This window comes from Aspergillus brasiliensis, assembly GCF_001889945.1.
Source record: "Aspergillus brasiliensis CBS 101740 unplaced genomic scaffold ASPBRscaffold_10, whole genome shotgun sequence".
Taxonomy (NCBI): domain Eukaryota; kingdom Fungi; phylum Ascomycota; class Eurotiomycetes; order Eurotiales; family Aspergillaceae; genus Aspergillus; species Aspergillus brasiliensis.
In genome coordinates, this window is record NW_027137451.1 from 739,280 (window position 1) to 766,487 (window position 27,208).

The following is a 27,208-nucleotide window of genomic DNA, read 5'->3' on the forward strand; positions in this document are numbered from 1 at the left end:
TTAATCTAAGGATAATTCTCCATGTTACCTCCGGGCCCTGATGGCTATAAGTAGTCCCAAATCAAGAGTCACCGCGCGCATAGGGTTCTACTATCCTGCCATTTTAATTGGCCAAGTTGCCCGCGGGCGGAGGTTCCCCGCGGCCACCAAATGCTTCACTTTATCAGTCAGTTCTGCTTGTAATGGAACTTCCTCGGACCTCAGATCCAGTGGATAGCCATCTGACCATGCCGGCTGAATCCAAGAGCACAAGTCGGAACAGCAGTAGCTCAGAGAGACCCTATCGGTCCCATACGCATCCTGCATGCCTGCCTTGCCGGAAACGCAAGTCGCGATGCCGTACCAGAGACTCCACCACATGCATGATGTGCCTGGCTCATGCAACCGAGTGTATCTTCCCTCCGGCTGACATTTCCGCTCAAAGAAAGCGAGCTGTCAATCCGCGGCGGATTGCACCCAAGACAGCTAGTAATGAGCAGTCCTCCACCTCCCAGGTCGTTTCCCCACCACCCCCAGATCCAGCAAGAAGAACCAGCCGATGCGAAGATAGATCCCAATTTACGAGGCACTACGACACATCTCCTCCAACAGTGTATTTGGATGGTAAAGTTGCAAGTCTCATGGATGTGGTCGGCGATACCGGGAACGACAGCTCCCACGTTGTCAGCCCGGTTGTTGCCGATGACAGTAGTATACTGGAAGGATATCTATTCACAGCTCCAGATGACCGAAGGCCTTGCTTGATGCATACAAACTCGAAACCCAGTCGACTTATGCGGCAGGTGTTGTTCAATACTATTCCGAGACGTCCACTGGGGGTATACTCCGGCCAATCTCTCCCGTCCGTGAAATGCGAGCTGATCGAAAAATATCTCGAGCCTACGACGAAGGATGTGGTTGGACTGTAAGTTTAAGACATTGCATGGAGGATCCTTCGTTACTGAGAGATGCGCATTTAGGTTCTTTGAGTATGCCAATATATGCTTCCCTGTATTTGACGAGACATCTTTCATGAATGCGTACTGTACTCGCAAAGAGGAAATATCGCCAGCTCTCCTCTGCAACCTGTATGCAAATGCCCTTATCTATTGGGACAATTCGCCTCGACTACGTTCTACTCGCTCACCTGACATCCGCTATATCTGGAATCAAGCTAACGAGGCTCTTCATTCCGAGATTTTCTTGTGCCCTGGTATATCAACTGTATTGGCAATGCTGCTCAATGTATGTGGCAGACCCAGCACCTCAATCTTTGGCAATGGGGGTATGGTAGGGACGGCCGTAGCGTTATCAAATGCCCTGGGCTTGAATCGAGATCCCTCCCACTGGAACATCTCTTCTCTGGAGAAAGGGTTCCGCATTCGTATCTGGTGGTTGGTCGTGATTCACGATCGATGGTAGGGGTTCATCTTTCAACTACTACTTCCATACTAACATTGACCAGGTGCAGCCTCGCCTACGGAACACCGCTCCAGATTCATCGTGCCCAATACGACGTCCCATTTCCGAGCATAGACTACCTTTGCTCTTCTCCCAGAATACCATCCCATCAAGCCGCAGCCTCGATCTTCATCGCCTTCACAACACTAACAGAAGTGCTGGGCCAATACCTCGAATACATCTACCATGTCTCCGACCCCGTCAGAAAGACAATAACTTCCCTGTCGCAACTCCTCACTAACTGGGAAGATTCTCTCGACAACAACACCCGCCACGTCATCCTCCGCGGAACTGACTTGACTACCCCCGGCGCAGCCAACTTGCGCCTAGCATACTTATCCGTCAAGCTCCTGCTCCGACGCATCGCACTGGACCTAGACGATGAGCAAACGGAGACGTCCAATCTTGAGAACGGGAGTGACAACCATGGTACTTCTTTCTCATTCAAGCAAGTCGAACGCGTAGCAGAAGAGATAGTGCATCTCGTACGGGAGTTAGACGAGCAGCAACTGCGTGGATTCTGGATCCCAGTGCAGGCATATTCGCTCACATCAGCGACGACGTTTCTTCTACGGAGCGGGCTGCGCAAAGTCAAATCGCACTCTGTGGATAGCGGCACCAATCCACCACTAAACCTGGCTAAAGAGATGATTGCTACACTGCACTCCCATCGACAGCGGTTAGGGTGGGATCTGGGAGATGATTGTCTAGCAAAGTGCGGTGAGCTGGTAGAGAGGATTGCTGCGCTAGAGAATGATGGGATGGGCTTGTCGTTGAATGAGGGATTGTGTGATACATCGCAGGCTTTTGATATAGATACCTCGGTTCTGGATGAGCTGTTCTGGGAGCTGCCGTGTATGGGGAATACCTTTAGTTTATAACATTGGTGATGGTCATCAATAGTCCTTTTCAATATTCTATCCGTCTATATCTAATATGATTACTTCTATACTCTATAAACCCCTAACTACCCCTTAAACGGCGCAAACCTGGACATCTTCCTCAACCTGACCCCATAAATCATAAACAAAAACGGCACCGGAATCGCCCCCGCCGCGACGCCCCCCAGGATGGACATGGCCGGCCCAACGCCCAAATTGCGAAACATGGGCTGCGAGAACAGCGGAAAGGCCGCAGCCAGCACACTCCGCAGGAAGGTATTCGACGCCGTGGCGGACGCCGCATAAGGGCCATACGTATCGACCAGGAAGTTAATACACTGACCAAAGATAATACAAAATCCACATCCAAACACCATGGCCGCCACCACCGGCAATCCCCAGGAATACTGGGGCTCGGCCGTCCATCCAAACCAGAACAAACCACCCGCGAACAAGAACCCCCCAACCGCCATGGGCATCAGACGCGCCTCGGGCACAGGCTTGCCACCCCCTTCCTCCCACTTGCGGATGTAGTACGGCTGGCCGACGAAGATAACAAACGCCGACGACAGCAGCACACCCACGAACAGCCCGATAAACGGTAACGTCGCGACCACGGGCCGCCACTGGCGAAGATCATCAAACACAATGGGGAACACCTCCAGGGTCAGATACAGCAGCGCATACGTAAACGACGCATACAGCGCAATCACCGTGACCATCGGCTCCGTCACCAGCATGACCAGCGGACGCGAGAAATGCTTCGTGACGATACTGTGCACGTCCACCTTGATATGCTCGTGCGGATGATACAGCTCCGCGTTCCCGGTCTCCTTGCGCATGCGCACGGCTTTCCGGTGCAACAGCACGGGTCCGTACACCTCCGGGAGACAGAAAAAGGTGATCCCGAAGATGAAGAACACGATGATGGCTTCGATGTACTCCGTCCAGCGCCACCCCAGGTGCGAGTTCGAGACGAGCGCCGCCCCGATGATGGGGCCCATGGTGGGCCCGCCCACGACGCAGATGGCGTACGAGGTGCTGGCGATGCCGCGCGCTTTCATGTGGAAGATGTCGCCGAGCGCGGCGGAGACGTTACTGACGGGTGCGGAGCCGAAGAGACCCGCGAAGTACCGCGTGATGAGCACTGAGGCGGTGTTTTTGCTCGTTGCGGTGCCGATGCTAAACAGGCCCAGGATGAATACGGCGGGGAGCATCGACCACCGTCGACCGAAGAGCTCGGAGATGGGTGCCCAGCATAGAGGGCCGAAGGCGAAGCCGAGACTGTGTTCCTCGTCAGTACCTGGGGAAAGGAACTGCGTCTATTCGATGCCATTTCATTGGAAAATGGTACATACATATACAACGACACCGGAAGAATACTAACTTCCGTCCCAATCTTCAAATACGCCTTGAGTTCCGTCTCCGCCGGGGAAATGATACTCGATCCGAGACTGGCGCTCAACGCTAATAACCCCAGCTGGAACGTGATCCAGCATTTGTACGCCGTTGAGAAGTTCTGTGGGTTCTCGGGGTCGTTTTCCTCCCATGTCACTAGATTGGGATCGGGACCTGCATGTGCGGCTGTACCTTTTTCTGCATCGGCGGGTCGAGATGATGCTGGTGGTGGTAGTGGCAACTGCTGGGCCGTAGGGTCAACGACAGTCATTTCTTTGCTGAGATGCTGACGCTGCGCCCTTGTTCTCTATTTCAGATATTTCTTCTCCCATTTGGTGTGTTTGGGAGGTGACCATTTTACTACTTTTTTTTTCTCCATTCGCCGCGTCGGGGTATCGGCATATCCTCCGGTAGTTTTTCTCCGATATGCATGCAGGTGGCGTCGGAGGGTCCGACCGGGAGTCCGATGGAGATGGGGGCTGGCTAAAAAGTGGATGGGTTGGAGATGTTCTGCAGATATGGTCTTGGAAGCTTGCCGAGTGCCGTGATAAGTGGGGAATCTAGCTCGAGTTTTAGTGGCCTTGCCAGAAAAGCTTTTTTTACATCCCCCTCCCCTGACGGTTTGCGGTGGGCCTCGGATATAAGCTGTTTCGGACTTATCGGGCGAGTAGTCTCCGTTTGTTTTGGGGACATCCTGGATTTTCCTGAAAAGGGCCCACTGTTTGCTTGGTAGCCAGGATTTGCAAGTTGGGGATGTGTGCAGCATTGATTTTGTTGTTGTTGACTGTGGAAGAGAAAGGGTGATAGTTGTAAGTAGTTTGAGGAGGATTGAATTGTCGGAAGTGTTCTAAATTCTCCGAGATATTACCTGCCGCAACTTGTCAGTCTGACTTGCATGGCATCAGTGCAGAAGTTGTTAGGAATAACTGGCAGAAGTTCCCAAATGCTCACAGACTGGGCTTTTGCAGAAACGCTTGGAAGTAATGTCTATGAAGTGCTGCTGACTCTGGGTGAACTGGTGACATGGGAACCGTTGGAGTAGAACATAAGGGTGCAAGGGAAGTTGCCGCCACTAGGGAGACTAAACGATTAACTAGTTAGTAGTTAAACTACTTCGCAATGTGGGACTCCATTGCACTATTTCCATACCACAACCTGCGTACTTCCTGCAGTAGAGTTCTAATCTGGTGTTTCAGATTTGTTAATCAGGGTTGGTATATGAGCGTCGAAGAAGGGAAGCTTACTGAAGAGGATATCAGCTTACTAGGCTGTGAGATACGTAGCTAGGGCAAATACCCACCAGAGGTGCCCATACTGCCGGTCCGACAGCGAAGCCCGGGATAAACAGGCTTATACTGACTGAAAAGACCTCAGTGCTAATGTAGAAGTCGCGATCCTTGCGGCTGGTGAATCTAATCGCACTCATACGATCAACCATTTGCATGATCATGCATACTGCACTTGCGATGGTCTGCTAGCTATGCATATTGCGCGATAATAGGCAGTAGTCAATGTAGGTCACTTACCTCAATGGTACCTGATCTATGATCTGCGTTTCTCAGGGACCAAGTTTCCTGCAGTCACGTTCAGCTTCGGCTCTCAGCTAGCATTGTATGAGTATCTCCCTGCCAGGTCACTCAGTGGCGCTCGAGCGCATATCAGCGGGTCGGGATCAGTCGGGTTTTAAAGTGGCGTTCAGGGTATATCTTGGAAGTAACTATCATTCTCTTTGTTTTATCTTTCTGAGCACTGTTCAGCAATACGGTAGGTGGTCTGCTACCACTGTGAATCCACAGATACACAGCATTAACCAGCCCGACAACATCAAGCTATACTGGAATCCACACGAGCAGAACCTCTTTGAAGAAGAGTTGATTTGTGAGCATGTGAAGCGATTGACGTTCCAACCTGAGGAATCCTTGGACATTCGGTTCTAAATAAGCCCAGGGCCTGAGTCAGCAGACAGCTTACATTGGTGCATAACAAGATAATGAGAGGAGCTCAAGCAGTAGCAAACAAATGTTTTAATGAGCGGTACACCTGCGTTCACCGTGGCATGTACAAGGGCGTGGACGAGTCGCAGGGGAAAGGACTTTGAGTGTCCAACTGCAAAAGACGGAATGGGAACCGTTGTTCGATCTTTCTATAGAACCTAAGTATCTCTTATACCCTGGTCAATTCATGTCCAGATTAGCCCTCTGCCATCAGTTTGGCACCTCACTCCAAGACCGGCAGCCAGTTAGGTTAGTACATGGTCAGCACTAGAACCCTCCCAAGACCAATCACAACCACCACAGCTATCTACGCTGCACCCTCAATCTCACTTCAAAGTCCTCCCATAAACTCCCATCCACGTGGTCTGTACCCCCCCACTGTCAACCACTTTCCATATGCTTCATCACCCACCACAACCATGTCCCCATCCTCCTGGCTCTCCGGCACCCACTCTGGCCGTATCACCATAGATGGCATTCGCATATACCTCTCCGCCTCCGGCCCGGAGGTCACGAGCCAGCAGCGGATAGATGGACTCGTCTGACGGGCAATCTCTTCACACCGATCAAGCACGCAGTCCATGGCGAGTATCAGCTGGTAGAGACACGCCCCTCGTCAATGGCGAAACTGACGAGATCGCCCTGTCCTCCAGTGCGAAGAGTAGGTCTACCGAGCAGGCCGTCGAGTAGGGGAGCTTCGTCAGGCTTCGGAGTAGATCCAGCCGCACTCCCTCGTGAACTTGGGGCCAGCTGGTCCGTTCCATCCACGACCAGATTGCCTCTGCAGTCTGGAGGCCCGTCGTGGTGAAATCGGAGAGGGCCCGCTCCCGCTGGTGGACGGATGCCAAGTGGGCATCCACCGCTGAATCCGGAGCCATTTGGCGGATAGCTTGTCCCTGATGGGCTACCGTCTAATACGCTCGGGGCGAGTTCTGGGACCAGTTCTGCAGATAGACATCGTCGTAGAAGTCATTAGCCCGACGAGCGGAGGCTCGCCGTTGCTAAAGATGCTCCTGGGACAGGTGGCGGCGCATCATGGTTCACTATGCGGTAGCGGCACCAGCGGCATGCGTACCCGTCATGGAGCTACATGAGCGGACCGGCCACAGAACCATCCGCACGGGGTGCACACACATGGGCTCGTGGAAACGCCCCTGTTGCTGTCGTAGAGGTGTCGTGAGGCTCTTCCGGACAAGCAACAGGACATGATGCCTACGGAGCAGGTAAGAGGCTGTCTGGGTACGCCCCGGGCTCAGCGCGTAGCAGCATCGCTGGCAGACGACCAGGTCCTGCGAGGGCTCATGAACAAGGCCACGGGCAGCGAACACGCAGTCGATAGGCGTGGTGGCTACTGCTAGAGATATATGTGGGTAGGGGGCAGGTTCCGGTGGGAAGAATGAAGACCATAAGATCAATAGCAACCGAATTAATCTGGATAAAAATGAATACCAGGATAGACGCCAACCACCTGGTGATGTTATTACAGAACACGCAAGGCGCATAACACGGGGCGGGTGAAGTTATGACATGACTTCCGACACGTATTACCTAGTGGGGTGTCCATGGGGGCTTTGGCGAGGTCTGGATGGATCTGCCTTAGTTGTTCCAAATTGTGTTTCTGGTCGCAGACTTAAGTAAGTACCGATTTGCTCATGGAGTCCTCCCCGGCTAATTTAAGCTAGACTCCAAAGTGAACGTATGGAACCCAGTGCCACTGAGCCCGGCTTTTGCGGCCTTTCTTAGGAACAGCATTCCTACCATCAGGGGTCGAATGTGGTGCATCAGCCGGCATACATTGACGTTCATCGATTTGCATGGTTTCTTCAGGCCTTTGTTCCACCTCATCTTCACTGAACTCATTTTCGACGCGGTCTTGCGACCGCGCCGCAGAAGTAAGACCATCTCGATCCCTCAAATATCGAACTGCTCGATGCAACCCCAGGCAGACCGCCTCATCATTCATGCCTTTCTCCTTGAGGGTGGAGTAAAGTATTTCGGCTGCCTCGACACAATGGCTATCGGACACCTCCCACAGAGTTCCAACTACATGCCGGAATCCTGCCAACTGGCAAGCATTGACCAGATGGATACCCTCGTCAATCAACTTTACTCGACTTATACTGCTAGTTGAGCACGCAGAGAGGTAGCTGAGAAAGGGAGCGGTTTCGTGTAGTCGAAGGTCGCGCAGATCCCCCACAGTGAGTCGTCTATGCTGCCAGTCATGGACAACCAGACAGCTGTCCGAAGGCTCTGCTGGATCAGATAGACCGTGGCCCGCGAAATGAAAGATTTTGCAATGCCTCAGCTGCTCAAGGACGTTCTCTCTAGTCGGATAGGCAGGGTCAACTACCTGTAGGTTTAGGCCAGGGCAAAGATCCCGTAGCATCTGAATCTCCTTGGACGCAGAGGGAAGAGGGGATTGGCCGGAGGTTTGAGGCATGGCGACTAACAAGGCGTAATCGGAAGTTGAGGTGAAAACACGGTGCCGTCTGCCGTAGATAATAGACTTTACTGAGGAACTGTAGGAAGACATGACATGGTCGAGAACGGTCTCACGGGCAGCGTTGAAGTGTCTCCCAGCAGCGTGAACAGGAAACCAGGCCAGCGGCCCGATAGGGACCCACCAAATATGAGGCCATGCTTCGTCAGAAGGGAGCTTCCGAAATCCCAGATAGTCAAGAACAGGGAGTGTGACAGTGGCCCAAAGCCATTCAAGTACAGATATAATGTCGATTCGCAATTTTCTCTCCATTTCGAGGATGGTATCCATATCAAGATCAGGCAGTCGCAATGAACTGATCCGATTGCATTCGACAATAAATGCATCGCAGCGGTATCTGTGCACATTCACCACGACTAGAGGTCCCCTGTCTGCCGCATCCATCATCTGTTGGGCTGTTGGAGGGAGCAAGAAGTCCTCAAACCCAGAAAGTTGACGTATCTCATTTATTGTTTCATCTAGCATTTCGCTAACTTTATGTCGTCGATTGATGCTCTCAGGTGTCACGTCCGTCTCCTTGCCCTGTGACTCAGGGGCATCAAGTTGGTCTCGAAGGTACTCGAACTTTTGCGCAAGCTCGCCATGGTCTCGCTTCAGATCCGAAATATCCGAGCGCATCTCAGTTAGGAGACCGGTGATCACACCACGTCCTAGTTCCAGAAGCTGCAAAGCTTTCTCCGCAGACTCGCCTGCGCTGAGCGCGCAGGCTGCGGCCATAGATGCCGCACCGGAGAAATCCTCCAGCACGCTCTGCTTGTCACGGTGCGCAAGTATTCTGGGGCTGACATTAGGAATGATGCTAACGACCTCTTGCATAATCGCATTCGCATTCTTCCAATCAAATCGCGATGCATACACCCCAGCCGCTCCACGTCCAAGACGGATGCGGGTAGAGGGTAAGCCGTTAGTGCAATTCCAACCCGCCATTAATGTCTCTAGAATGCGTTGCTTGTCTTCAGCGCTCTTGGTATGCTCCCATCTGGTTGCTAGGGAAGCTGCAAGATTGAGAAAGTAGACGGCACGCTGAAAGTTCTCGGGATGAGTGATCTCTGTGACTTCCTGGGCAGCCTCAATTGCCTTATTGATAGAATCCATGTCTCCGGTGCGGTCAAAGCGGCTTGCGAGAATCCCTGCCATTCCTTTAAGATAGATTAATCTTTCCCGGCTATCGCGCCTCCGACCACCAAGTACAGACTGAAGCACATCAATTGCACGGTTGATGTCCTCCAGTTCACCTGAGAGGTGGTAGCGGCCGTTGAGAAGTGATGCAAGGCTTTGGGCCCGAAGGGCATACGAAACGTCCTCTCGAGGCGTGGAATCGACAGCGAGGCTGGCAAAATCAATAGCTTGATCAATGTCACTCGGATCACCTGTTTTTTCGAAGCGGCTTCCAAGCCACATTCCAAGATTTCTCAAGCAGGTTGCCAAATCGGGATGACCCGGTGGTATTGCTTTCACAGCTGCTTTGGCGTACTCAATGGCACGGTCAAGATCCTCAGTTGTTCCTAGGCGCTGAAATCGCATATCCAGCTCACTTCCAAGGTTGTTTAGCCAACGTGCTCGCACAGGGTGCTGAAGCGGCAATGCCTCGACCGCTAAACTGGTCACCTGAATGCTGCGGTTAAGGTCCGGAAGTGACCCGGTATCTTCGTATCGTAAAGAAAGTTGTCGACCTAAATTACCCAAGCAATAATGTCTTTCAGAATGATCCGGCAATATGGCGCGTACAGCGGCTTCGGCCACGTCGACAGCTTCATTAATGTCTGTCATTTGTCCAGTGCGCTGGAATCTCAGCCCTAGCCAAATGCCCAAGTTATTTAAGAAACTCGATCGTTTGGGATGGTCTGCCGGCGTTTCCTCAATTGCTTGCCGATTAAGGCCAATAGCCCGGTTCAAATCATTCATGTCTCCCAGGCGCTGAAACCGTTTGCTCAGCATGTCTCCCATATTGTTGAAGCTGGCCGCCCTATCCGTACCTGGAGCCATCTCTTGTAGGACCGGCTCCATTGTGTCGATAGCAAGGTTGATGTCACAGACTTCTCCAGTCAGGTCGTAGCGCTTGCCGTACCAAGTACTCAAGTTGTGCAAAAGTCCGAACCTGCTGAAGCTGTCTGCAGGTAGAGCATCAATTGCGGCCTGGATTGATTCGATCGCTAATTCTAGATGGGTCTTTTCACCGGTATGCTGAAACAAGAGGCCTCGGAGAGCTCCAAGAGTATTCAACGCACTGATTCGCCCGTTGTCGTGAGCAGGTGTATTGTCCACAGACGTTTCGGTGACATCGATACCACGAAGGACGTCATCAATAGACCCTGTGTTTTCGAATCGTCTCATGAGAAGCATGCCAAGTTGTCTACAGTGCTGGAAATATTTCATCTCGTTGGCCGGTGTATGTTGGAGAGCTTCTTCAAGTAGAGTGACACCCTGATTGAGATAATCAACGCTTCCAGTCTGCTCGAATGCCATTATAAGAGATTGAATGAAGATTCTCATGGCCGGTAGATCGGATAATTCACCGGGGGTCATAGTTTGCACTCCTGAGTTCAGCATCTCTATTGCGCGGTTGGCATCATCGCTTGTTCCAGTCATTGTTGATCTTTGTTGCAGAAGGTTTACAAGTAGAATCCGCAAACTGGGTCGACCTGAGTGTTCCAAAGGCATAGATTCTAACGTTGTGGAAGCTGCTTCAATGACTCGGTCAAGATCTTCACTCGATCGACTTAACTCAAACCTCTTGTGTAGGGACATGCTAACCCTGGCTAAGTGGGACACCCGGCTGGGATCCGTGACAGGCATAGAGCTGGCGAGTTGTTGGTAGAATTCAATTGCGCGGTCGAGGTCACCAATTTCTTGACTCAGATCATATCGGTCATCGTACCAGTTTCCAAGCTTTTCTAGCCAAAGCCCTTTGAAACCATCGTTCGTCTCGCTAGTGGCGCGCAGAAGTTCCTCTGCATTTTCAATAACCTTGGTCAAATCCTCAATATTTTTGGTTTGCAGATAGCGACAGCGACACATAACAACCAGACCCAGTAGAGCACGTTCTCTGCTTGGATCCCCCTGAGGCGCTGCCTCTACCATCTGCTTCGCCTTTTCAATGCTCTGGTCCACTGTCTCCAATGGTGCTAGGAAATCAAGTTCTTGGCCTTCGTCTTGTATGACACGGGACATGCGCTCAAGAATGAAATCACGGGTGACAGGCAAGCTTGGCAAATCGCTACTGCGGGCCGTAAGACCATCAAGGATCCCGATGCGTCGCGTTCGGTCTGGTGCATCATCTGGAGTTGCCGCTGCCCATCCCTCGGCACGCAAAAGAGCTCGCTCAAGGTAATCCCTCGAACCTGTTCGGTCGAAGGCAGTAGAAAACAAATAAATGGAGAGTTCGATCTGCGCGTCGTCCCCAGGTTCCTCATGTAGTTCGGCAAATGAAACCAAATCTTCGTCACTTAAAGTCTCGATTATATCGAGCATTTCAGGGCTTATCTGGAAAAGATCCATTTTTTTATTGTCGAGGAAAGCTTGCCCTTGACAGTTCCGTTGGCTATTCCCGGATTTGGAAGTGTTGTTATCGCCTTGCGCAGTGGCAATCGAGTGGGGATAGAGGATGTAGAACCGCAAAGGGGAGGCTGGGTTGGGTTTGCGTGCGGAGTCACGTTTGGGGGAAGACTCCTTTTTATCACATCTGAAATCCTTAGGCACTTCCTGTCTACTGACATCATATCCCAATACCATTTGTTTCATGGATCTATTGCGAGGTTGATGATGTGCGTGGCATCACTTGCAATACTACCTCCTAATTCTCGGGGGCGCAGCACACTCGGAATACGATGCATCTGTCAGCCTCGAGCATAAGAATCAGGCAGCACTGTAACCACACTCATTTTCCAATGAAGGAGTCATGCTTCAGCCTCTCTGCAGTGAAGGGCTTACGTGAAATCCGGGATGTTTCTGTAACGTGCCCCGGCGCGTAGGGGCTAGTGGAGGGCGACCAATGAATATCAGCCACGAAGGCTGCGATGGCTGAGGCGCAGGCTCTTCCGTTGCTTTCACTCCGTTGCCCTATCTGCAAGGCCTGCATGAACCGAGTATAATTGGTCGAATATTAATGCACTCGGCGAGGCATTCTTTTCTATCACGATAGTTACCTAGATCCACTACGTAGCAGCTGCCCAACCTATTCGAGAAGAACTGATATACGGTCAATCATAGGAAACTTTATTTCATTTTAATTGCTTTGACAGACCTCTTGGAAGCCTCAAGTCCTTTTCATTTTTCCGCGGTCCGCACTCGCCAGTCGAAATGGCTCGTTGGGCATTACTCATCGGCGTCGACTTTTATGAGACCAGATCCCTGCAGGGATGTGTGAACGATGTTAGAATCATGAAGCATTACATTGAAGCCAACGTGACTGACGCGACAATTGCCACGCTCACGGCCTCCTCCCCCAAACTTTCAAACTCCCAGCGACCGATAGAGGATCCAGGGGAATGGCCGACTTTGTCCAACATTCTGAACTGCCTGGAGGCTATCATATCTGCTAGTAGACCAGGAGACCTTGTGTATATCCACTACTCTGGACATGGAGCTCGCTTGAAAACACCGACCTGCCTGGATTATGGACACAAGAATACCGGCGATGTGGCCCTGATAGTTCTTGGTGAATCTGCCATAGGCAATGCGGAATTTCAGGGGTTTGCACTGGCCAACTACCTCAAACGCATGGTGACCAAAGGCCTCCTGGTGACTCTCGTGCTAGACTGTTGCTTCTCAGGGCATGTTTATCGCCAGGATGAGGACCAGCTGAACCGTTCGATTCGAACCCTCAATGATCTTTCCGAACTGGACCAGCCCAGTTCTTCTCACACTCGCTCCTGTGGTGGAGCAAACGATACCTTTCGGGATGCCCAATTGTTGCCTCGCTGGCTGATCGACCCTGAAGGGTATATCATCATCACGGCATGCGGGCCCCATGAGACTGCCCAGGAAGTGGTTCTGAGCGGCAGGAAGCATGGAATATTGTCCTATCATCTCCACCAAGCCTTGACTACACTCAAGCGGTATCGTGCGCAGATAACCCATCAATCATTGCTAAACTATCTTGTCACGAGAGTCCATTCTGTGTCTCGGCAGACGCCGATGCGCTATGGCAGTTTGCGCTTCTGCTTCTTTGAAGAGATCCTACCAGGCCTCATGACAGATTTCTTGTCCGTCTCTGACATAGATAATCAAATCATCCTGGAGGCTGGGATGGCACATGGGGTCTATCTGGGCGATGAATATGCTATATACCCCTTTAGCGCTCCCGAGGATGTGACGGATCCACCGGCGAATTCTTTGTTCAGGGCAAAAGTTCGTTCGGTGAACGGCTTGTCGTCAGTTTTGGAGGCAGTCAGTCCCATTCAACGATTTCCTCAAGGAGCAGATGGCTGGAAGGCTAGATCAGTCATTCAATGCTCACCGAGGAGAATATATGTTGGGTTAATGCCTGGTGTGACCAACCAACTCGAATGGATCCATGCATCCAGTAATCGGCCTTTTCTCCAAATTTCCGAGTTGCCAACGAACCCGGCGTGCGACTTCTTCGTTAAGGCTGCTTCCAATGGATATTATCGGGTCCTCGATTCAGCTGGTCAAGTAATTCCAAGTCTTCCCCCGATTACAGTGGGGGCGGATAATGACGTGGGTTCCATCATTGATGTCCTTGCACATCTTGCCAAGTTCAAGTACATTGAAGGCATTGAAGTCCCGAGCACCCAGGGCTTTCTTCAACCAAGTTTCCACTTGACATTGGAAGATGAAACTGGATTGCAGTACCAGTTAGACAGACCCCTCGACATCAACGATAAACAGGACTTGATATTGACTGTCACCAATTTGAACAATGATCAGCCGCTTTATGTGACGGTTCTCAATTTCACTCCCCTTTGGCAGATTCATTGCCTCACCGGTGACGCTAGCAACGCAGGGTTCACAGTGATACCTCCGAGAGATGTGAGGAATCACTGTACGGGTGGTGCTGAGGTGGCTTGGGAAATGAATATTCCCGAAATCTTGCGGGCATCTGGTCAATGCGAGGATGTAATCAAAATTATCGTGACAAATCGGGCAACTTCTTTTCACTCTCTACTTTTGCCCAAGATTACTGAGCTACTCGGTAACGACGATCATGGCCAGGATCAGGAAGAGCCGGCCTCGTCTCAGCGGGCTGGCACAACCTCTCTACCAGATCCGGCAATCATGGCAGAGGAAGTTGACATATTTACGGTGAAAATAAGAACACATTGTTGAAACCTTTTTTTTCCTTGATTAGGGAAGGTTTAAAAGTCTCTTCGAGACTTTGGAGTCTTTCTGAGTTCAATTATCTAGATATATTTAATGTACGAAATTCATTCTGCGCCCGATGCTACATCCCATTAGAGAGTAGGAATGTGCCATATCTTTCAATTACAACGGAGAGGCAGCTTCCAAGTCCTCTTCATCAATTATTCTTTTTCCATCAAACGATACCGGCGTCGCATCCTTGTCACATAGAGTGTATTGTCTGGGCGCCGTCACCAGCTCGACCATGTATGGACCACGTCGATTCCTCGTTCCATCGGCGCTTTGTGTCACAACATATACCCAGTCGGCCGGACGGAAGCGCCCTTTCTGTTCAAAGCAATAGTCAGCTCCTTTTGGGTTCTCTAATAGTATACGCCGTAAACGAAGTTGGCATTAATACATTAGGGTATGGGTCTATAGAGAGACGGTCATCACCATTAATGCGATTCTCTGCATGAAGGTTGTGTCTAGTCGGTATCAGATTTTCAGGGTCAATGAACCAGTTTCGCTCTTAGTCACTACTTGTAAGTAGAAACGTACTCTTCAGTTCCGGTCATAGTGTCGTGCGACCTGCGAAAAAAGCCTTGCATCTAAAACTGACCGTCACGAGCCCTAAGTCATTCCAGGACAAGACGGTGCGCAATTTAAAGGGCTAGGGGGCGGTGCATGTGGTGCTTTCATGCATCTTCGCCTGAAAGAAACGGTTGGGCATCCATGCCCGGGTAAACCCGTGATGCATGGGAGCATCATCATCATCTGCCGGACTCGATCGGGGGCAAATTCAGCCGTCTCTTGACTCCTTGTTGTATCCAAGATAGTCTCAACGACCATGTTGCTTCCACAATATGCTGAGGGCTCTTCTAATTCCGGGAGCCCTGTTTCACCTCCTCGTTACAAAGACGAGCCGAAACTCGATGGGGCCTCCTTGATAACACGTCTAAAGAACACGATATTTTCGGCCCACTCCGAAGGAGGATCTAATCCTAATGACTCCCCCGGCCCCAAAATTCCAGAGCTTGAACAGAGTAAACTTGTCCCGAACTTATTCTGTACTTTGTATGGTGACAGAAGAGTAACTGACGCGATCTCAGTTGAGAGCTACCCCGTTGGCTGTCCCCGTTACGCAGCTTTGATCGCATCCCACGAATCCCTGCAATTTTGCCGCAGATTCAGATATCTCCGGGCACGATTATTCCTCTACAAACAGGACTACCTGTCTTTACTCGAAGACCAACTGAAAACCATCGATAGCGAGGAGACGCACGTGCTTTACCTATCAAGTAGCCGGTTGGACGTCAATGAAAAACGCAAAACGGTTTTAGAGGAAATCGACAGAGCCTTGGAAGACTACGGTAGTTCACCTTTATTTGGCTTTAAACCTTGACGACTTCCAACACAAGTCGGCTGACCCTTTCACCTAGATGGCTTCATCCAACGCAGCTCCCAAGTTCTGCAGTCTCGACCGCCACAACAGAGAGATGTCCAGAATTTGCAAAATTGGATCGAAGGCAATCTTTGCCTAGCTAGGCATCAGTCGGCCTATGTGACAGAAGCAAATAGAAGACAGGAACTCATGGAGCTAGTGACTCCCGACGATACAACAGTCTCGCTGCTTGAGATTTTTACTCAGAATTTCCTTACTCATTTCCGTGACTCTTTATTTCACGTATGTCCACTGACCCCCTCAAAATGCTGGTTCAACTAATATTTGAGATATAGCGAAACTCCTCCAATGTCTCTTCCGACCCTCATGTGCGCATATATTCCGGAGTCTTACCCGGGCTAATAGCGCGTGTTTTTATTGCGCTGCTTATTATGGCCTACCTTCTGGCGCCAGTGATTGTCTGTAACACTTTCGTGAACTTGAAGGATCGTATGATCGTCATTGCCATTTCTACAACGCTCTTTATTACCACGTTGTTGGGCCTGTTGCGCGTCAGGACGATAGATTTGTTCGTAGCTGGATCAACGTCGGCATTCCTTTCTCCCTTACGATCTTGCATGAGTGGAGACTGACGAGATTTTGCAGATACGCGACTGTTCTGACTGTTTTCGTGACAACCACGAATTAGCTTCTATCTGAATTTGGCTTCTATCCGACATATGTATCAAAGTGTTGTGCCAGCAAATCGTTTGATTTCAGTCGGCTTAGTAACGTTTCGACAGTGCAGGGTAAGATCACATTGAGGGAAGTGAAACCGTGCAGACTCCAACTGGCGACAGTGGATAGTACAGGAAAATAGTCCATTGTGTTTCAAAGGTCTGGCGACAGCTCATGCGACACTTTTCACTTGAATTTGATGATGAGATTGTTTTATGCTATAGGAGGTGGGCGGTAAAGCAGTGACTCGCCGTTAGAGTTACAGATGGAAAGGCGGCCAATTTTGGCTTCAGAAGCGTCCATTTTCGGCGTTAAGTTGACAGGTCCTCACATTCTATGTGTAATCGGATCTATATACAAACAGATAGACAAGACTAATGACGGCATCCATGACAGAAACATTCACTTAGAAAGCAAGGATATCTCGAGGAAGCTGATTTAGTCCCACATAAATATCAAAAGTCCCAAACGCCATCCCATGCCCCAGATCTCAATTCGGACCCATAACTCCGATAATAGTATGAAATATCCCTCAAACAGCTGACTGGCTATCCTCAGACTTGACCCTATGCTCTCTCGCCATCCAATGCAGATCTCTCAGTCTCAGCTGCCGCATGTATACTCTTTGTTCTGCAGTGGGATCGATGTCCCGCTCTAAGCCGTAAAATCCATTGGTCATGAGGTAGTGCGTGGAGTAGCCCGATAAAACCAGCATGATGCAGCCAAGAATAACAAGGACGATAACAGCTGCTTCGGGGACTGCCATTGTTGATTGTTTGATTATCTCGTTGTTGTTTTGTAGTGTTCGGAATAGAGGAGTGTTGGTGGTGGGCTAAAGCGAGGCAAGTCAGTTGATGTTCTGAGCTATATATGGTCTGTCTTACTTTAACTTGATACGGGGACAATGAGTGAATGAAGTCAATCGAGGGATAGAAATGAAAGTAGCTTGGTCGTATTACCAAAAGAGTGATGTGGTTTCAAGAATGTAGTCAAAACGATAGTACTATGAGTGTAAAGAGCGACAGAATATAATACTGAATATATCAAAGAAAGACTGAAAAGAACCAAAAAAGAAGGAATGGACTTTTATTATTTTATTCCCTCATCACTATCTCCCCCTAACTCAGTATTTATATCCCTACCACATCAAACATCAGCAGTTCTAGTACTAAAATATCTCCAAACATCTTTTTGGACCCAGAACGTCAAACTACTCCAGAAAGGGTCTAGCCCCTAGCCCTATGATGTCATTAGCGAGCTGACCAATGAGAATGTCTATAAATGCACTGAAAAAGGCTTAGCGTCGAAGATAGAATAGTGCTTAGTGTTGCCAATTCTGAATCAGGAAAGTCTTGATTTGCGGCTGCTGGCCGAAAGGATCCGAGATGGAGGTTAGACCACAGTCAATCACAGCTTCTGATTCGAAGACCACTTCCACAACGCTAGGTTTTGGATAAGAATAGACGGAAGGATGAATATTTAACGCCGGGATTGTAGCCGAGTTTAGATTTCGGATATCTGAAATTCTACTAGGAGTAGTTATGTATCCGGGGTACGCTTTAGGTGAACCTCCTGGCCCCTTTACACTGACGAACTTGCCTACGCATGTTGGAGCAGAGTGGTAACTGTTCTAATGCAAGAGCAATCGATATGGAAAGGAACCCACCCTACTGACAGATTGCTAAAAATAAAGAAAAAGAAAAAAGCATACCATTCTCTGTTGCATATTTTCATCAATCAAGCACGACTTTTAGCCTCCCAGTTCATCATCTCTCACTCAATCACTGATATCGCACACCCCCTATTACTCTAATAACCCTCCTCATCCACACTATACTCGCGATACACCGTCAAACTGAACCTCGCAAACGCACTCCGAGCCCTAATCCCTCTCCCAAACCTCGAAAACAACGGCGGCACCGCACAAAACATCGTGGCAACGGTCGCCAACACCGACACACTAAGATTAGCCCCCAGCCGGTCTAACATAGGGGCCGAAATAAGCGGCAATGCAGCAGACAACAATGCCCTCACCAGACTCAATGCCGCTAGGCCACTCGCCGCATAGCTGAGATAACTATCGGTCAGATATCCACCTAATACATAATCGATCTCATTGAGACTATACCCCGCCAGCACTAGAGCAGCAACCGACACAAGCCACGGGAGATTTGTGACAGCCGGCGGGATCGTCCAGGCAAAGATCCACAATGCCGCAGCAAGGATGGGCGCACCGATCCAGAACCCGGTCAGTTTGTCTTCCGGGAGGAGGGGTCGGCCTTGGGCGCGGTGGTGGGCGATGATGCGGAGGTCCAGACAGCGGGTGAGAAGGCCGAGGGTGAGGCCTAGCCCGATGGCGAGGAAGGGGAGACAGGCTTGTTTGGGGGTGAAGCCGAAGGATTCGTAGATCGGGGGGAGGGCTTCGGTGGAGAGGTAGACGAGGGCGATGGCGACGGCGCTGATGATGGAGACGGTGGAGACGATGAGCTCGGTGAAGAGGAGCCGGATGGGGCGGAAGAGTGCGATGCGCACGAAGCTGCGCATGTTGGGGGCTTTGTCGGGGTTGAGGCCTTCCAGCGTGTCGATGTTGGTGAGTTTGCGGAGCGTGGCGACTTCGCGGGCTAGTAGGAGGGAAGGGCGCGATTCGTGGATAGTGAGGAGTAACAAGGTGAGGATGCCGGTTACAATGGCTGCGATGTAGAATAGCCACCTCCTGGTGGGTGATTAGAGAAGATGGTCGTAGATACTGGGGGAAAGGGTAAATACCAGTGGGAATAGGCCACCACAAAGGTACTGAAGATAGGGCCCACGACGAGACCTAAGTTGGCGAACATGGTCCAGATGCAGATCACCCAAACTCGCTCGCGGGAGTTGAAGGTGTCCTCGATGCTCCCTACCACAACAGTCGTCGGAATGGCAGACAGAAAGCCGCAAAGACACCGGCCCACTGCCACTCCGATCACCGATGGGACGGATGCAATTAAGATGCATGACAGGCCGTATAGGGCTGAGCTTGCCACATAGAGCTTTTTCCGGCCAAATACTTCAGAGTACGGGGGGAACACGACACCCCCGATGGCTTGGCCGATGAGATATCTGAGCAGTCAGTCTGAGTGTACTGGAAAAGGCAGGGAATACTGACATTGAGACAAAAAGGAAGATTGACAGCGTCTTCGAGATTTTGAAATCGTGAACGGCATTGTTGGCCGCAGTTGACTAAACCTTCAGCAAGTGACTCCATGATATCAGATACATTACCTACGCCGGCGGTGCTAATGGCAGTCCTGCAATCATCAGTTTATACACCATCGAAACTGGGGAGCTCCCTACGTGAAGAATTCCAGGAATATAATCAGCGCTGTATCATAGACCTTCCGTCTCAAGCTCCAGTTGCGCGGATGCCGAGGGTTGCCGAGAGCCCACTGGATATGCAGACCGTCCGGGGCCAATTTGAGGCCATACTGGGGCAGAAGTACCAGAAGAGTCTCTTTTTCGCTCTCCACGGGGGCCGTGATGATCCGCGTGATGGGTTTCATTGTGAGAATCAGAATAAACCTTAGGCATACTATCTCTATGGAACCGGACTTGGGGTGTAGCTATATACAAGAGCCTGTCTTCAGTCAGAGCTTCTAGGGGCACAAACTCTGAGGTGGTACACCTCATTCAGCAAACGAAATGGGCTAAAAGCAAAGAGGTTGTAACAAGGTTACACAGTCACCGGGTCATTATGGGGATAGGCTTGCTGTCTGGGGAAGCGGTGGATCTCCTTGATCTAGATTCAGTCAGGACACCGCCAGCTACTGTCGACAGGGAGAAGCCTATCATCGTTCAGGATGCCGTAATCGGCTGTGGAAGGGTGCTCGTTAGTCGGAAGCACAGGTTGTCTGCCGTATAGCATTCGGTGATCTGTGTCTGCCTTCGGTCCGGTACCACGTCGGGAGGTATACGGCAGCGGCATTTCGCATGTGCAAAACCTTCACGCATCCAATCGATGCGTTCGGTCCAGTTTCAGGGAGGTTGGCTGGGGAGGCAACAGCTTCATGCACAGCCTGTTTGCGGTATCGGCAGAGATCGACTTGCCGACTATACATGACTAGGCCAGGGTTCTGATACACACTTAATTTCGCATATAAACTAGTCTACTTTCCGACTCCACTACTCTAAGCCATGTTTGCTCATGTCACGCACCTAGTCCTCGTCTCCACCATCGTCACTGTCGTCCCCCTTTCTCACGCCACTGTTCCCGTTGTAGGCCAGAAGATTGGGGCTACCTGCCGCATTGGTGACCACATTCCGCGTAGCAAGTCTCTTGAGCTCATTCGTTGCAGCCGCGGGGGTAGCGAGGTCCCGCAAGCCCATCAAATAGATGACCAAACCCGTTACATGAGGCGTGGACATGGACGTGCCGGAAATCGTGTTGGTGGCCGAGTTGGAACCGATCCAGGCAGAAAGGACTTGCTCTCCTGGAGCGAAGAGGTCAACGACGGTGCCATAGTTCGAAAAGGACGCGCGAGCATTGTTTCTGTTTATAGCGGCAACAGTGATAGCGTCAGGTGCGGAAGCTGGACTAGTCCGTGCTGCATCTCGCTGCAAAGCGTCAGTGATACTTTCGTTGAATGTTGGACAGTTCAGCAGAGCTTACGTTCTCATTTCCAGCGGCAACACAAGAAAGTACACCCTCGTCAAAAGCATTCTCAACTGCGTTGTTGAAAGCATAGGAGTAGCCCCCACCTACTCACAGTTAGCATCATACACAGTGCCAGACATCACAGAGGCCACACATACCAAGACTCATGTTAATTGCCGCCTTGCTTGTGCGATTCTTGCTCACAATATCGTTGGCGGCCCAATTGAAACCATCCAGGATGACCGATGTCGAGCTGGATTCACCCACAAACACCTTGACGGACAGTAGATGAGCATTCTTCGAAACCCCGTAGGTCTTGCCGCCGATGGTCCCTGCTACATGCGTGCCATGTCCAACGCCGTCAACATGCTCGCCCCCTGCAGCATTATAGGCCAGGCTAGCACGACCACCAAACTCATTATGGGTAGCCAAGATGCCGGTATCCACTACATAGGCATAGGTACCGTCCCCGGCACTGTCATCGTAGATGTAATCAGTGCTAGACGCACCCTGGTGCGAGATGCTACCCAGTCCCCAAGGAGCTCGTCTTTCGGTAATCAGGGTGTCGAGATACCAGACCTGATCCTCTTCCACATAAGCGACCTGTACACCAATCAGTGCCAGACTTCACAGCTGGGATATTTAGGACACAAACATGGTCATGCTTGCGGATCTCCTCTATCGTTTTCTCATCGAAAGATCCCGCGTATCCAGCAAAGTTGGCGATCTTGTAAGTCCTCTCGATCCCGGCGGGGAGGTCATCGTCGGTTGTACTGCGGCCTTCTAGGCTGCGTCTGTGGAGCTCCGTTACCCATGCGCTATGGGACTCAATCTTCGCGTTGTCGATGCCGGACTTGAAAGTCACAATGTACTTTCCCGGGATGGTCTGGATGGTTGGATGAGGCACCTGCTCTGTGGCACTGAATACTGCAGGCAAGAAGAGGGCGAGCAGCGGAAGGATGCGTTGCAGGAAAGCCATGTTTAATCGAGTGGCAACCGAATGAGAGAGGGAGTGCCAATGATTGACTGGAATGCTTAATTTCAGTAGTGCAATGGTTGGACCCTTTTATAGTCTCACAATAAAGTCTAAGTCCTGTTTTCTGGGCCACAGTAATCCGTCACATTCACCTTTTGTTGATTGTCATCCAGTGGGGACCGGGTCAGAAGGCACTTGGGCAGTATATTTAAAACTCAGTCAGATGGTCACATTGCATCTTCGAGCTACTGGGTTATGCCCCATGAGGAAAGCACCATGCATGCCGTGAATACAGATGGGGATGCAGGGATGGATCTGCCGGATACATTTCGTTTCTGGGGCAGCTTAGCTAGCTTTTGCTAGCTCCTCATGTGGACTGTTGGTTTCTGAAGCGTTACATGCAATAGGTTAATCCTGTTGATCTCACGTTGTAAAGGCACATTTACTAGTTCTAGGCAGCGGCCCTACACGACCAGAGGGCTTGGTAGAAACATAGATCACTCTATGAGCCTTGTACAGACGGGGGATGGTAAACAGTCTATCTCGCCAGCCAATGTAACCCATCACGACTTGGCATTTTCACGCGATATTATCTGGTGTTGTGAGGCTTCTCTATCAGGTATATCCTTCCTCAGCGATTGGAAGATAGATGAGGGATATTTACAACCCTACTGTAGGGGGCGGGCTTGAGGGTGACTGAAAGGAGGTATATTGTTACCCAGCGTTACACGGCGTTCGAACACAGAAATAACCTCTAATTTACCTGCATATCAGTGGCCCAGCAGCAGCAGTTCTTCCCACCGTCAAAAGGGATTTTTATCCGAAGCTTTGGCAGCAAACGCCCTCTACCACTCATAAGGCACCAAGCCGCGATTGTTCCACTAAGGTGCCATATGAGTAGCACATGCCTCCAGAGGCCTTCTGATACATTCACATCACAGCATGCAGGTGTTAGCTTTCTGACTGACGAGATGCTTCAGATAACAGCTGGTAAGGGAATAATTACAATCCGTCATAAACCACATGCGGTCCGGGGAATCTATATCAGCGCCGCCCGGTTGAGGTCCGGATAACATAGCTAGGTATATGCAGCGCCAAGCAACAACATGCTGTTCACTCTGAGATGCCCAAAGGGCTGGAGCCCTTGGCTGCAGAGACGTGAGATGCATCTCCCCTGCATTTGCGACATTGCGAATCCGTCCAACATCACGGGCTCGACCGTCAGGCTCCAGATGATCATTGGCAATGTCTCTCCGTGATGTGCAGCACAGGCTGTCACAACCACTTTCCAGCTTCTCGCCTGCAAGTCATCTTCTAGTCAAGCTACCTTGGCGTGTCTGGTGATGGCGGGATAGGGGCTGTCTGACAGACTGCAGATCGCTTTCTAAAATGACGGTTGCATTGCGGGATGGCTGGAGGGTCCGTGACCGGAATAGCCTTTTCCAAGTTGCTCTGTTTGTCACAGGCGAGGGTTGGGTAGAACAAGAATATGTGGTGGGAGGTTGACGTTGCAAGCGTGTTTCTTGGCTGGGTCTCGTTCCACAGGTCCCGTGATGTTGTGTTGCTATTATATTACGATATCTCTGGAAATAGCGAGATTTGCTCAATTCGGATGCTAGAACTTTAGGTACCTGGGTAGTTATCTGTATTAGTGAGCAGATCGCAAGTCTATACAAGGCTGAGACTGGATATGTCGGGGTGAGGCATTAGGGCACAGATGCTGCAGTGAATCGCAGTTGTCTCATAGAGCGAGTTTCGTTTCAATCCAGTCACCACAATTCTACGTCCGCAAAATATGTAGACCTTCAAGACCTCCAGATATCATGCATTATGTTGGCACTTTATGCTTTTACTGCATCCATCTGTCATATTTACTAGAGATAGATATCTAGTGGGTCTTATAATATACGAGGCCAAGAAATGAGAATTGATGTGTGAGAAGGAATAAATTAGCCTCCACCGAGAGCTAGTAGAGCCAAGCAAGAGTTTCTGCACTACTTTATTCACAGAATCAATAGGAAGGCTGAAGGCCCAATCTCATGGATGGTGATTTCTACAGTCCTAATCCGGAAAAGACATCCACCGGCTCCGGATTAACCTTTCTCCAAAAGTCACATGTCCCGCTGATGGAGCGGTCAGTTTCTGCCAATATATTGCGGTTCACCGCCGTCAGTGGGCAGCCGGGCCGATTTCCCAATCCGGTGCTTCCTAAGAACAACCCAGATTCCCGAAGAATAAGTATCGAAAGCTTTGCTTCATCCTGACATTGATCTTTCATGCGCTAACTCTTACGTGGGCTTCTTTATATCCTTGACGATGTTTGAGAGACGAGTCGTAGCGTAATCTGGTGTATGCAGATAAAGTGCCCAGTGTTATTCGTTCAATTCCATAAAATGTCTTTCAGTATACCCATAATATATATCACCAACCCATGTAGCCTTAGGGCTAGCAGTCTTCAATGAATACCACAGTCCAAGCTTCTCCTATAAACCAGCAAAATTGACGACATGATATCTTAGAACTTCTCATCATCTCAGTTATTACAACAATACTGCTTGATGCAATTATGCGTAGTGAATAATGGCTCATTGATGGCGTCCATTCCATTATAAACTCGCAAACCCCCGACAATTGCGTCCGCTTGTTCTAAATTCAACGAAAATTGCAATTCTGACAGACTCCAGCACAGTTGGTTGTGGTGGTGATGATGATGATGAATTCGTACCTTGACCCCTGGTCTAGACTCTATGCAGGAGACACCTATCTAGTCCTAGAATCTGCTTATGTATCGTAAGCTGTTACTTCCCGACTGTTTTGGAACCTGAATCTGATTACAGGTCATTATCTCTAGCCTATAGCCGTCTCTGATTACTCTTGCATGACATCATATATACATTTCAGTGCTTTCACACAGCAAGCGGATAATCTGACCCCAAAAATTGATGAAAATAATATCAAAAGCAGAGGCGCTGAATAAGAATTAGAATACTAAAATATATTAATTCAGGCGGAGACTAAACTAAATGGGGACAGTTTCTGCTGATCCAGGGTCCCACTGTTAAGAGAGTCAACGAATCGCAGATTGATATAGTTGATAGCTAGACTTGTATACTCCGCACAACTACATAATAAAATAAGATATAATGCTACTTGTGCTTAAAACGGACGGGTCCGTGGACACGGGTGATATAAAATTACCCCCTACTTTTGATCAACTAGTTTGTGAGTGTTTCGCTAACTCCAGAAGTATGTAGCCGGACCGGCATGTCCTCCACAACCAGGAGTACTTTTACTAAACATCGTCCACACATTTTAACTAGGCATATTGCTTATTGCTATTCGACATGCCGGCCCCACTGTCTCTCCCGAGCGCGGATCCTAAAGCATCTGGGATTCGTCATCGGCGATGAGGAAGGAGGATAGTTAAGTATCAAGCACCCCTCTGCTGTTCTGAGGCGTAACTGTACACTCCTTTCAACAACGCTCTTTCAATCGCCGCTCGTTTCCATCGTCCTTCTTTATCTGCTATAACTCTTCGAGCTGTAGCCGGAATGAGACTCGCCAACGCCTCAGTTCTGGCAATGCTGCCCGCTACTGGCCTCGCTGCCTGCGGTATCCCCTACTCCGGCGACCAGATCAACGGTACGCTGCTGCACACTGTTGTGCTTGACATGGGCAGCGACGCCGCCAACATCACCGCCGCTCAATACGACCAGTACTTCAAGCAGGGGAGCGCTCTTGAGGGCGTCAAGACCGTCATTGCCGCCAGTGAATTCTACATCAACCTGTGGGCCATCCCTGGCACCGAGTCCGCCTTTCAAAACAACACCCAGTGTCTGAGCGACGGCTATCTGGTGAACCAAGTGGCCTGGCTGTATTACAACACTACCACCGCGAGCTGGTGGGCTGGCTATGAGGCTGAGACTGAGGCAGACAGTTACAACGCTGCCACGCTTTCGGTTGTCACCAATCTTGTGGCCGGCCTTGAGGTGCGCTTCTGGGACACCAACGGCGATGGCTACACCGATGTCATCGATGCCGACTACCTCGAGGGCGTTACCGTCGACACCATCACTCAGAACGCCAACGGTACTTACTCAGTCTACCGCGGAAATATCGATATCGCCGACAAGACGCCCTGGGAAGGCACTGTGTTTGACAGCGACCTTTTCAACGGCGCCGGCCCAGCTATCCCTGCGAACAACTTTGACACCACGATTGCATCTGGGGACGTTGCGCTATTCTGGTACGGCCCCAAAGGCTGGGCTATGAAGCGTGCCCGTGAGGTTGTCGGCCTCTTTGTCGGTGGCGCCGATCACTCCTCCTACAACATCGACGGGGTCGTCTATGAAGACGCCATGCGCTTTTCACGCAACAACCTGTTCATCTCCAACCGGCCCGGCGAGTTCACTGACGCCCAAAAATTCTTCCAGTTCACCAATGACTCAGCCGCTGGTCTCAATGTCAGCCTCTGGCTGGTGCCCGTTACCAACACCACCGAATACGGCGCCCCCGTCGGCATGACGAGCGACAGCAACAACTCGCGTACCTTCCTCGCCAGGGCTATCGCCCAGGCCCAAGCGGAGCTAGCCAACGTGACTGTCAGTAGCAGCAACGGCTCGAACGTCCCGTCCACTCAGGAGTGGGTTACTCAGGCCACTTATACCCAACTTGACGAAGCCATTGCTAGGGCCAACCTGTCGCTCGCCCTTGCTAACAGCTCGTCCTTCCTCCTTGACTACCAGGTTTACTTGCTGTACCTCACTCTCAACGGCAGTAGCAATGATATTGGCGCCGCGTTCGCCGGCTTCACCTACACTGGCTTTGAGAAAGAAGAGCAGCTCAGGACGGCCTAAATCCATCTGTGTGATGGCCCCCAAGACCTCCGTATCCTTTTATCCACAAATCATCTTTGGATTCTATGTACATAAGTCGGATAGTATAGTCGCATTATTGAAAACCACTGCAAA

General features: G+C 50.5%; 13 protein-coding genes across 13 annotated transcripts; 4 read left to right on the forward strand and 9 right to left on the reverse strand.

Moving 5' to 3' along the window:
• The first annotated feature begins 211 nt into the window (after positions 1-211).
• Positions 212-2,486, forward strand: ASPBRDRAFT_182573 (uncharacterized protein). The gene is made up of 3 exons (XM_067619975.1): positions 212-904; positions 960-1,397; positions 1,445-2,486. Exons 1-3 carry the CDS (start codon positions 228-230, stop codon positions 2,319-2,321), a joined length of 1,992 nt encoding a protein of 663 aa, XP_067476789.1. The 5' UTR covers positions 212-227; the 3' UTR covers positions 2,322-2,486.
• Positions 2,408-3,990, reverse strand: ASPBRDRAFT_130625 (MFS transporter; the record flags this gene model as incomplete). The annotated part of the gene is made up of 2 exons (XM_067618243.1): positions 2,408-3,605; positions 3,680-3,990. The coding sequence occupies 2 exons, from the start codon at positions 3,988-3,990 to the stop codon at positions 2,408-2,410; spliced, it is 1,509 nt and encodes a 502-aa protein (XP_067476790.1).
• A 527-nt stretch (positions 3,991-4,517) lies between these two features.
• ASPBRDRAFT_281218 (uncharacterized protein) lies at positions 4,518-5,125 on the reverse strand. The gene is made up of 4 exons (XM_067622470.1): positions 5,020-5,125; positions 4,869-4,898; positions 4,671-4,800; positions 4,518-4,587 (listed from the first exon to the last, which is right to left on the reverse strand). The coding sequence occupies exons 1-4, from the start codon at positions 5,030-5,032 to the stop codon at positions 4,584-4,586; spliced, it is 177 nt and encodes a 58-aa protein (XP_067476791.1). The 5' UTR covers positions 5,033-5,125; the 3' UTR covers positions 4,518-4,583.
• A 1,154-nt stretch (positions 5,126-6,279) lies between these two features.
• ASPBRDRAFT_198198 (uncharacterized protein) lies at positions 6,280-6,591 on the reverse strand (the record flags this gene model as incomplete). Its single annotated transcript, XM_067621184.1, has 1 exon — positions 6,280-6,591. One exon carries the CDS (start codon positions 6,589-6,591, stop codon positions 6,280-6,282), a length of 312 nt encoding a protein of 103 aa, XP_067476792.1.
• An 82-nt stretch (positions 6,592-6,673) lies between these two features.
• On the reverse strand, positions 6,674-7,303 carry ASPBRDRAFT_281205 (uncharacterized protein). Its single transcript, XM_067622469.1, has one exon. The coding sequence runs from the start codon at positions 7,213-7,215 to the stop codon at positions 6,757-6,759; it is 459 nt and encodes a 152-aa protein (XP_067476793.1). The 5' UTR covers positions 7,216-7,303; the 3' UTR covers positions 6,674-6,756.
• An 88-nt stretch (positions 7,304-7,391) lies between these two features.
• Positions 7,392-11,384, reverse strand: ASPBRDRAFT_130524 (uncharacterized protein; the record flags this gene model as incomplete). Its single annotated transcript, XM_067618231.1, has 2 exons — positions 7,392-8,789; positions 8,856-11,384. The coding sequence occupies 2 exons, from the start codon at positions 11,382-11,384 to the stop codon at positions 7,392-7,394; spliced, it is 3,927 nt and encodes a 1,308-aa protein (XP_067476794.1).
• Positions 11,385-12,422: 1,038 nt separating this feature from the next.
• On the forward strand, positions 12,423-14,822 carry ASPBRDRAFT_45887 (caspase family protein). The gene has a single exon (XM_067625504.1). It carries the CDS (start codon positions 12,513-12,515, stop codon positions 14,499-14,501), a length of 1,989 nt encoding a protein of 662 aa, XP_067476795.1. The 5' UTR covers positions 12,423-12,512; the 3' UTR covers positions 14,502-14,822.
• Positions 14,523-15,139, reverse strand: ASPBRDRAFT_45888 (uncharacterized protein). The gene is made up of 3 exons (XM_067625505.1): positions 15,075-15,139; positions 14,935-15,001; positions 14,523-14,861 (listed from the first exon to the last, which is right to left on the reverse strand). Exons 1-3 carry the CDS (start codon positions 15,089-15,091, stop codon positions 14,658-14,660), a joined length of 288 nt encoding a protein of 95 aa, XP_067476796.1. The 5' UTR covers positions 15,092-15,139; the 3' UTR covers positions 14,523-14,657.
• A 137-nt stretch (positions 15,140-15,276) lies between these two features.
• Positions 15,277-16,753, forward strand: ASPBRDRAFT_281358 (uncharacterized protein). Its single transcript, XM_067622471.1, has 5 exons — positions 15,277-15,559; positions 15,631-15,886; positions 15,956-16,200; positions 16,254-16,504; positions 16,564-16,753. Exons 1-5 carry the CDS (start codon positions 15,521-15,523, stop codon positions 16,604-16,606), a joined length of 834 nt encoding a protein of 277 aa, XP_067476797.1. The 5' UTR covers positions 15,277-15,520; the 3' UTR covers positions 16,607-16,753.
• A 369-nt stretch (positions 16,754-17,122) lies between these two features.
• Positions 17,123-17,545, reverse strand: ASPBRDRAFT_281372 (uncharacterized protein). Its single transcript, XM_067622472.1, has 2 exons — positions 17,520-17,545; positions 17,123-17,467 (listed from the first exon to the last, which is right to left on the reverse strand). The coding sequence occupies exon 2, from the start codon at positions 17,399-17,401 to the stop codon at positions 17,168-17,170; it is 234 nt and encodes a 77-aa protein (XP_067476798.1). The 5' UTR covers positions 17,402-17,467; positions 17,520-17,545; the 3' UTR covers positions 17,123-17,167.
• Positions 17,546-18,444: 899 nt separating this feature from the next.
• Positions 18,445-20,171, reverse strand: ASPBRDRAFT_57203 (putative MFS multidrug transporter; the record flags this gene model as incomplete). The annotated part of the gene is made up of 5 exons (XM_067627711.1): positions 18,445-19,348; positions 19,402-19,731; positions 19,778-19,851; positions 19,898-19,919; positions 19,966-20,171. 5 exons carry the CDS (start codon positions 20,169-20,171, stop codon positions 18,445-18,447), a joined length of 1,536 nt encoding a protein of 511 aa, XP_067476799.1.
• Positions 20,172-20,823: 652 nt separating this feature from the next.
• ASPBRDRAFT_130472 (S8 family peptidase) lies at positions 20,824-22,241 on the reverse strand (the record flags this gene model as incomplete). The annotated part of the gene is made up of 4 exons (XM_067618226.1): positions 20,824-21,222; positions 21,278-21,369; positions 21,421-21,865; positions 21,918-22,241. The coding sequence occupies 4 exons, from the start codon at positions 22,239-22,241 to the stop codon at positions 20,824-20,826; spliced, it is 1,260 nt and encodes a 419-aa protein (XP_067476800.1).
• Positions 22,242-25,789: 3,548 nt separating this feature from the next.
• ASPBRDRAFT_130675 (uncharacterized protein) lies at positions 25,790-27,094 on the forward strand (the record flags this gene model as incomplete). The annotated part of the gene is made up of 1 exon (XM_067618248.1): positions 25,790-27,094. One exon carries the CDS (start codon positions 25,790-25,792, stop codon positions 27,092-27,094), a length of 1,305 nt encoding a protein of 434 aa, XP_067476801.1.
• Positions 27,095-27,208: the final 114 nt, after the last annotated feature.

What these genes read in the sequence shown, in the direction of transcription:
- ASPBRDRAFT_182573 (XM_067619975.1), top strand. Translation starts at nt 228, where the DNA reads ATGCCGGCTGAATCCAAGAGCACAAGTCGGAACAGCAGTAGCTCAGAG. An exon ending in ACGAAGGATGTGGTTGGACT is followed by an intron (nt 905 to 959) that starts GTAAGTTTAAGA and finishes ATGCGCATTTAG; the next exon opens with GTTCTTTGAGTATGCCAATA. An exon ending in GTCGTGATTCACGATCGATG is followed by an intron (nt 1,398 to 1,444) that starts GTAGGGGTTCAT and finishes AACATTGACCAG; the next exon opens with GTGCAGCCTCGCCTACGGAA.
- ASPBRDRAFT_45888 (XM_067625505.1), bottom strand. An exon ending in CTATAGACCCATACCCTAAT is followed by an intron (nt 14,862 to 14,934) that starts GTATTAATGCCA and finishes TGCTTTGAACAG; the next exon opens with AAAGGGCGCTTCCGTCCGGC.
- ASPBRDRAFT_281358 (XM_067622471.1), top strand. Translation starts at nt 15,521, where the DNA reads ATGACTCCCCCGGCCCCAAAATTCCAGAGCTTGAACAGA. An exon ending in TCCGTGACTCTTTATTTCAC is followed by an intron (nt 16,201 to 16,253) that starts GTATGTCCACTG and finishes TTTGAGATATAG; the next exon opens with CGAAACTCCTCCAATGTCTC. An exon ending in TTGTTCGTAGCTGGATCAAC is followed by an intron (nt 16,505 to 16,563) that starts GTCGGCATTCCT and finishes GAGATTTTGCAG; the next exon opens with ATACGCGACTGTTCTGACTG.
- ASPBRDRAFT_45887 (XM_067625504.1), top strand. Translation starts at nt 12,513, where the DNA reads ATGGCTCGTTGGGCATTACTCATCGGCGTCGACTTTTATGAGACCAGA.
- ASPBRDRAFT_281205 (XM_067622469.1), bottom strand. Translation starts at nt 7,215, where the DNA reads ATGCGCCTTGCGTGTTCTGTAATAACATCACCAGGTGGTTGGCGTCTA.
- ASPBRDRAFT_281218 (XM_067622470.1), bottom strand. An exon ending in CAGGAAGTACGCAGGTTGTG is followed by an intron (nt 4,801 to 4,868) that starts GTATGGAAATAG and finishes TTAATCGTTTAG; the next exon opens with TCTCCCTAGTGGCGGCAACT.
- ASPBRDRAFT_281372 (XM_067622472.1), bottom strand. Translation starts at nt 17,401, where the DNA reads ATGGCAGTCCCCGAAGCAGCTGTTATCGTCCTTGTTATTCTTGGCTGC.